The sequence below is a fragment of the Electrophorus electricus genome, chromosome 17 (genome assembly GCF_013358815.1).
Source record: "Electrophorus electricus isolate fEleEle1 chromosome 17, fEleEle1.pri, whole genome shotgun sequence".
Taxonomy (NCBI): Eukaryota; Metazoa; Chordata; class Actinopteri; order Gymnotiformes; family Gymnotidae; genus Electrophorus; species Electrophorus electricus.
Window position 1 is genome coordinate 17,337,543 of NC_049551.1, and position 7,500 is coordinate 17,345,042.

A 7,500-nucleotide genomic window follows, 5' to 3' on the forward strand; every position below is an offset into this window, starting at 1 on the left:
TGAGAGAACTCATCAGCACAGCACCACAGATGGACGCGCGCACAGAAGACTCGATGAGAACACTGCGAGCATTGGGGCGGAGCGTCCCAGCCAGACGTCCAGCCACAAGATCTCCCTCCTCGTGTGAGGGTAGTTAACCTAAACCTAATGGATTCGCTCGGCATACACCTGAAGCGTTTTCTCTGTTACACTGCATATAATCACACTCCTCTAGTTTAGCTTGCTGTTGCACCACTCACCCTCCAGGTGGCAGGAGAGAGCACACATCTGTCCCACCACCCTGCTACCCTCGCCCACCTCAAAGCACCTACTCATTCACGCACACAAAATTACCCCATTAGCTTGCATTCATTTGATACACACACCATATACACCTCTCAGATAAGCCCCTCCCCCCAACTTTCTCCACCACCATAGCCTGTATCTTTGTGGGCAGGTTATCTGTGCACAGCACACACGGCGCGGAGGCCACGCAACAGACAGCGTGGCTATTGGCCAGAGACAGAGGAGCACGGAGATACGGAAGCGCTCCAGAGTCCTCACTGCTCCCGGGGAGGGGAGAGGTCCTACGAGCAGCAGGCCGTAGACAGGTGGAGCGGACGAAGGGGGATATGGGTAGTTACCCGCAGAGGTTACCCTACCTGACCCTGCGCTGAAGTAGCGTGAAAAGGCTCGGCAAAAGCAGAAGGTTGGATCGGCTTCCGAAGAGCCAAAGGGATTTGGATTTGGGTTTGGCTGTTATGTTCAGGACTCCACAGACCTTATGCCTTTGCACATTTATGCCCTTGCACAACTGTGGTAAAATTATCTGAATTTCCTGCACCTGCTTTTAAATGTAATTTTTACATTTTTTTTTTTTTTACACCTAAATCTAAGAACATGAGTACTTTAACGCTGCTTGAGAGGAGTGATCAACCAGCAACAGAGATGCCAGGAGAAGCGGAGCGAGTAGCAGGAGCGTGGGGGGCAGGGGGGATGTACCTTGATCCCATCCACGGGGTTATGGATGACAGTGGTCTGAGGCTCCTAGAGAGAGCGAGAAGAAGAGACAGGGAGGCCAAACGTGAAGACGCTCCAAGAAAACGAGAAAACCGAGAGGGGGGGGGGTGAGACACAGCGAACCAGGCAGACAGAGAGGGACAAACGGACAGGGAGGAGAGGACCGGAGCCAGAGATCGGAGCGTCAATGAAGGGGGATATTCACTGTAGGTGAAGCTCTGCTTAACATCAGAAGAAAGTTAACGATCAATGCAGGAGTAAATGAATCCAGTCGGGAACATCCACACGGGAGCCAGCAGGTGTGTTCGGCACGAGTAGGCACGAAGCATGTCAGAGAAACCATAGCAACAGGCACGTGACACAAATCTCATTCGAAAATGTATACTGTCATTTAAAAAGGAGAAAAAAACCTTTTTGTTGGAAAATATATAAAAACAATATTATAATTATTTCCACTTCCACAAATTACTTCTATAAATCAAAATAAATCTGTTAAGCATCTTTCATAATATGCCCTTATGTCTCAAAAATTCAACAAAACCCCTCAGGGAAGGTCCAGGGGGTTCATTAGCAAAACATCACCTCTAACCACGATGGAGGACAAGCAGAAATCAAGGTGGACATTTTACTAGAAAGGATGTTTTCAAAAGGAGAAACCCACCTTCTAACCCAAGTGATTCATCCTGGACTGTCAGAAGCTTTACAGTAACTATATTAAGCTCAAAATGCAAATAGCATCTGGCATGCAAAAGTGCAAAAGTAAATCTCTGGTGCTAGCAAATGAGAACGTTAGTTAAGACGCAGAACTTCATAAATACCACACAGACACAAACACTTACATGTACAGATCTAGAGACAGATGGATCCGGTAGCACAGTAATGGGAGTTAAGTGTGAGGTATGCACTGGATCTCAGTGTCCAACAGAGAACAGGACAGAACCAGGGGAAAACATCCCCCTGTATTTATGCACAATCACACAAGCATGACATTGTAGTTTCATCAGAGTAACCACATTCAAACTTTAAAAAAAGATCTGCACCAGTTGAAATGTGTTTCCAGGCTTTAGAAGCGTTTAGAGACAGGGTGGCCTATGACAGGACACATGGACGGAGACAACACAGAGGGACAGGAAAAGAAGACAAAGGGGCACGATGGGACATGGAGAATAAAGGTGGTAAATACCAGAGCAGGAGAGGGAACGTTCCCTTTGGGGCTGGTGACTATGCTGTTTTTCGTGCTGTTTGACTGTGGCTGCAGAGAGAGAGCGAGAGAGAGAGAGAGAGAGAGAGAGAGAGTGAGACAGTGAGTGAGAGAGAGAGAGAGAGAGAGAGAGAGTGAGACAGTGAGTGAGAGAGAGAGAGAGAGAGAGAGAGAGAGAGAGAGAGAGAGAGAGAGAGAGAGAGACGTTCACATGCAGGGCCTTTTTTGAATATTGATTAATTCTCATGGCAATCCTTTCTGATTATTCCATTTTCTGTGTTCCAGAAAGTGGATGAATCTTTCTAAATCTTTATTTCATGTGAGTATGTGATGAATTGAATAGTAATTCTGACCGTGGTAGAAGCAGACAATACTCGCATGCTTTTAAGTGGAGAGAAACGGACACAGATCGACCCAATACCTTCTCTACTAATTTTTAGTTTTAGCCACTAATTGCAAAATCTTTGTTTGGCTACAAAATGTCTTGCCGTTCATTCTTTTGGCACTTTTTCCCTCCTACTGCATCGTAGTCCGACTGGAATAATGAACTTCCATATGGAGATTATGAGGGAACACGCAAGCTCTATACTAATAATGCACCATCAGAATAAAACAGCATTATGAACAATAAAAAGCCTTCTGGGAGTATCTCAGTTAAGATTATTAAATGGATTATGTGTGGTCAAAGAGAAGAGCAGACCGCTTGACCTCTGGAAGCAGAAATCTGGGGTCAGCCTAGTTGATCTGTAAAAGCGTTACAACTAAAGCTAAGCACAGAGATACAGGAGACACAAGACAGCTGGACGTCACAGTCAGACACAGTCAGACACACGTCTCTAGGAGACCCTTCCGTATGTAGCTGGATTCCAGATTGCCTAACTGGGAATGAGATACAGGCTGGAAGAGCTCACCTGACAGGATATATCATCCCACGGGAAAACTGACTATTCACAACAACTTAAATATCCAAGCCCAAGAGAGCTGAGTGTAGAGTTAAAAAACTGGGAGCCTATAAAAACCCTTCAAAGACGAGGAGACAATGATTAATGAGGGACTGCATGAATAAATAAGTGAATGAATAAATAAAGGTGTAGAGGCCAAAGATAAAGCGATAAAGATTAAATGACATCCTCACCATGTACTGAATGGTGGAGCTGGATTTCCGTTTCTGGCAGGATGATGGATGGAGGGATGAGGACAGAGGTGGGGAGAGAAGGGAAGAGTGAGCGGATGGATGCTGAGGATGGAGTCAAGGTGGAGACGCGTGTTTACTGCACACGGCTTGGACAAATGGTCAGTGGTTAAAAAAATAAATAAACAAATATGGAGGACTAGCAGGAGAAAAAAGGAAAAGAAAACAAGAAGGTGAGGAAGAGTTTGGTTGCTTTGGCACGGCGACGTGTAGGAGATGCCAGGAAGCTCTGACGAAGTGTGAAGACCCCCGACTAGTGTGTGGGTGAGGCGTTTCAGTTCAGATGACCCCGGGGACGGCCCTGAACCCACGGAGCCCTGAACCCACGGAGATCTGACCACACGGAGCCATGTTCGCACGGAGCCATGTTCGCACGGGGCCCTGATCGCACGGAGCCCTGAACCCATGGAGCCCTGAACGCCCAGCGCCCTGATTGCACGGAGCCCTGAACGCACCGTTCCTTGTGGTGATGCCCTTGTTTCCATGGCAGCAGGTGGCAAGTTCAAGTCTTGTTTTTTTATGTTTGCATCCGGAAACTGCACATCAGTTAATCAATAAAGTGAAAATGTTTCATTGATAAGGATGAGTATTAGGAGGGGACTCTGCACTCTGGTGCTGCAGCAAGAGGAAGAAGAGGGGAGAAAAAACGAGAGGAAGAAGAGGGGAGAAAAAATGAGAGGAAGCCAAAAATGTCAGAATGCAGGAGAACGTGGTGAGGCGGTTGCTAAGCGATGAGTGAGGCACAGTGAAGGTGGCTATTTCTGTCCCTCATTTCCTGAGGTTCAGGCTGTAAGCTATTCCTGGACATTCCCCAGAGAGGTGACCGCACCCTGTGCTGCCTGTCACACACACACACACACGCATGCATGTCCACACACACACACACATACATACACATACACACACACATACACACACACATACACACACTCACACACACATACACACTCACACACACACACACACACACTCACACACACTCACATTCACACACACACACACAAACACACACACACATACACACACACACACACACACACACACACACACACACACACACACACACACACACACACACACACACACATATCTCAAGGCCTGAGATGGCGGGATCATGGGATGAGAAGGATGAGGGTGGCAAAGTGTACTGGGATGTGGGTGGGTTACTCCCACTCAGCCAATGGAGAGCTACCTGGGACAGTCCAGGGGAGCCCAGGGAGGGCCAAACAGGGTCGCGGGAATGCTGAGTGTACAGCGACGCGGCAAAGAGCAGAGATCAAAAAGAATTAAAAGAATTAGAGAACGAGAAGGAGAGAGAGAGAGAGAGAGAGGGAGAGAGAGTGGGAGAGAGGGAGAGGGAGAGAGAGAAATGGAGGATATGTGTGCAAAGCATGTTATAAAAACCTTTAAGAAGCTTAACGCTTGAAAAAAATTGTAGAGGGGAAATAAGCACCTTCTGCAGTCACCGTGGTAACTGAGTTGAGAACATCCCCAGCTATTGGGGGGGCAGGAGGGCGTAATAAAACCCAATAATCCTCCCAGGGCTTTCACGGCCGGCGTGCTGCTGGATTATGTAAGGTATGATTACTGTTTTAAGGGAGGAATGATGGAGAGGATTATTTCACAGATTACAGGCTGTCCAATCGCTCAGCAGAGCGAAGGAGAAGTCTGGGGAGCACAGCCGAGCTCGAGGGGTTTTTGCGTGGTACAAATGGCATGTATCGGCATCCAGCACACCTGTCCATGCAGAGGTCAACACCTGCTCGTGTCTGCGACACTGCCTACAGCTCTGTCATGGGGGAGAGAGGCAGTGAAACAGGGATTCGTGTCCGCCACCGACATTTAACCACAAACGAGCCCAGGCCAAATTTCCAACTCGGCTTGAAAATGAAATGAGAATAAATAAACGCTAAAAAGTCAAATGGGAGCACTTTGTTTTGTCTGCTACTTGGATCCCAGCGTGCTGACGCCTGGTTGCTAACTCAGCGTGTTCTTATCCCACATCTTACACACAGACGCACAGACTCTGACTGACAAAAAGATATGACAAACAAGAAAAATACATAAAAGATACAAAAAAACTGCCAAGAATGAAAGGTAGGAAAGTAGAGTCTGACACACTGAGGAGTGAAAGCGTTAAAACACCAAATGACAGGACAGAGTGTCTAAGAGAAAAGAAACGGACACCTGCTAGTTATAGCAAGAACAGACTTGCAAGAAAAGAAAGAGAGAGAGAGAGAGAGAGAGAGAGAGAGAGAGAGAGAGACGTAGCGTAGTAGCGTAGAAGTGAAGTCGGCCTTACCTTGACATCAGCCTTCTTGTTGAGCAGGCTCTTTGCTGCTGTGGAGGGCGAGAGAGGTAGGGTAAACATGGGTGCGGAGAAGAGAGAGAGAGAGAGAGAGAGAGAGAGAGAGCGGCATTCAGCACGAGCAGAGCGCCGGAGCCTGGGAGGTGCTGCCACGGCGACACGCCAGCACGTCTGCAGAGCCCCGTGGTCAGGGGCCACGCTATCACGCTATATCCCTCCTCGTGGGGGATTAGCAGGATTTTAAAGTGCAATGCAGGCAACATGTGTGTGGCGTTTGAGGGGGTTGTCCTGGAGAATCTCCCCAGAACAGGTAGGGTCAGGGGGACGCGAGGAGCAGGGGTCAAGGGGTCAGCCTCTCCTGCAGAGGAGGTGGTGGGGTGGAGCATGCATGCTGATGAACAGGCAGGAGTGCCCGCACGTACGCACACACACACACTCACACACACACTTGCACACACACACACACACACACACACACACACACACACACACATACACACACACACACACACACACTCGCGCACACACTCGCACGCATACTCACACGCACACACACACGCACTCACGCACACACACTCACGCACACACTCACGCACACACACACACACTCACACACACAAGCACACTCACAGACACACTCAGTCATACATATACATTCACCCCAGCAAACACACACACATATTCGTGAATGCACACTCACAGCATGCACTCACACTCGTTGACTTCTGCACACACTCATTCATACATACACATACACCACAGAAGGCACACGCACACAATCAACCACAATCTCCCACAAAGACACACACACGCACACACTTTCTTTGCTGTATATCTATTCGTGCAGCTGCAAACACTCCAGCACCCGCATACGCCCCCAAACACACCCCCATGGTGCTGAAAACCGGGTGTGGGAGGGGCCTGGATCACACACAGTGCAGGTGATAACATATTCTAATCAGTCTCACAGACTCTGCCTCTTTTTACACAGTCCCCATAATATGCTTCACTTCCATGTGACGGAGAAGCCCCGCCCACCATGAATGCAGGTTTAGCCAATCACGTCAGTCAATCACAATCTGAACTTGACACCTTTACTAAGTGACTGCCATGGTGACATACATAAAAAGCAATGGATGTCCCTTCTGCACCGAAGCAGGGTAGCATTTCATTCGTAAAGTCACGGAGAGAGAGGGAGAGAGAGAGGGAGAGAGAGAGAGAGAGAGAGAGAGAGAGGGAGAGAGAGAGAGAGAGAGAGAGAGAGAGAGAGAGAGAGAGAGAGAGAGAGAGAGTGGCAGGCTGCTTACCTTGGCACAGGTTTTAGGGGCCGAGAAGAAGGCAAGACAGAGAAGGAGAGATTAGGTGAGAACAAATGAAGAGAGAGAGAGAGAGAGGGAGAGAGAGAGAGATTGAGAGAGAGAGAGAAAGAATAAAAAGGGTTTGCTCGGAAGGTTGTAGGAAAAGGGCTGGGTGTTCAAATATATGCTGAAGGGAGAAAGCTGATTTGACCACAGGTGAGTTTGACTAGTGCATTAGGCTTAAAATATCAGATGCTCAGCCAGGAAAAAAAATGTTAAAAAATGCGCCATGCTAACAGGGCCCCTCGTTAGCATTATTGGGGTGTTTGTTTAAGGCAACACACGTACTCGAGGCCCATTCCAGTTCTTTCTACCCACGTCCTTTTCCCAACCCAGATCCACTCGGCGCCAGCCAAATCCCGCACCCGGCCCGAGATGAACCTCCGACCCACGGACGAGCACGCGCGGACATAAACGTGCTGCGCAGAGAGCTGGACAGAAG

The 7,500-nt window shown here is 48.4% G+C and overlaps 1 protein-coding gene across 26 annotated transcripts in view; it reads right to left on the bottom strand.

Moving 5' to 3' along the window:
* Positions 1–7,500, bottom strand: part of LOC113583472 (calcium/calmodulin-dependent protein kinase type II subunit beta) — a 35,290-nt gene that overhangs the window by 5,908 nt on the left and 21,882 nt on the right. For 8 of the 26 annotated variants that reach the window (XM_027019950.2, XM_027019930.2, XM_027019864.2 and 5 more), the window contains 3 exons: positions 5,695–5,732; positions 2,183–2,251; positions 982–1,026 (listed from right to left, as the gene is read on the bottom strand). In XM_027019950.2, the coding sequence (XP_026875751.2) occupies positions 982–1,026; positions 2,183–2,251; positions 5,695–5,732 (152 nt within the window). Of the gene's footprint in view, positions 1–981; positions 1,027–2,182; positions 2,252–3,335; positions 3,369–5,694; positions 5,733–7,500 lie in introns of all 26 variants that reach the window. The other 18 variants (XM_027020019.2, XM_027019886.2, XM_027019831.2 and 15 more) reach the window with 6 other exon arrangements.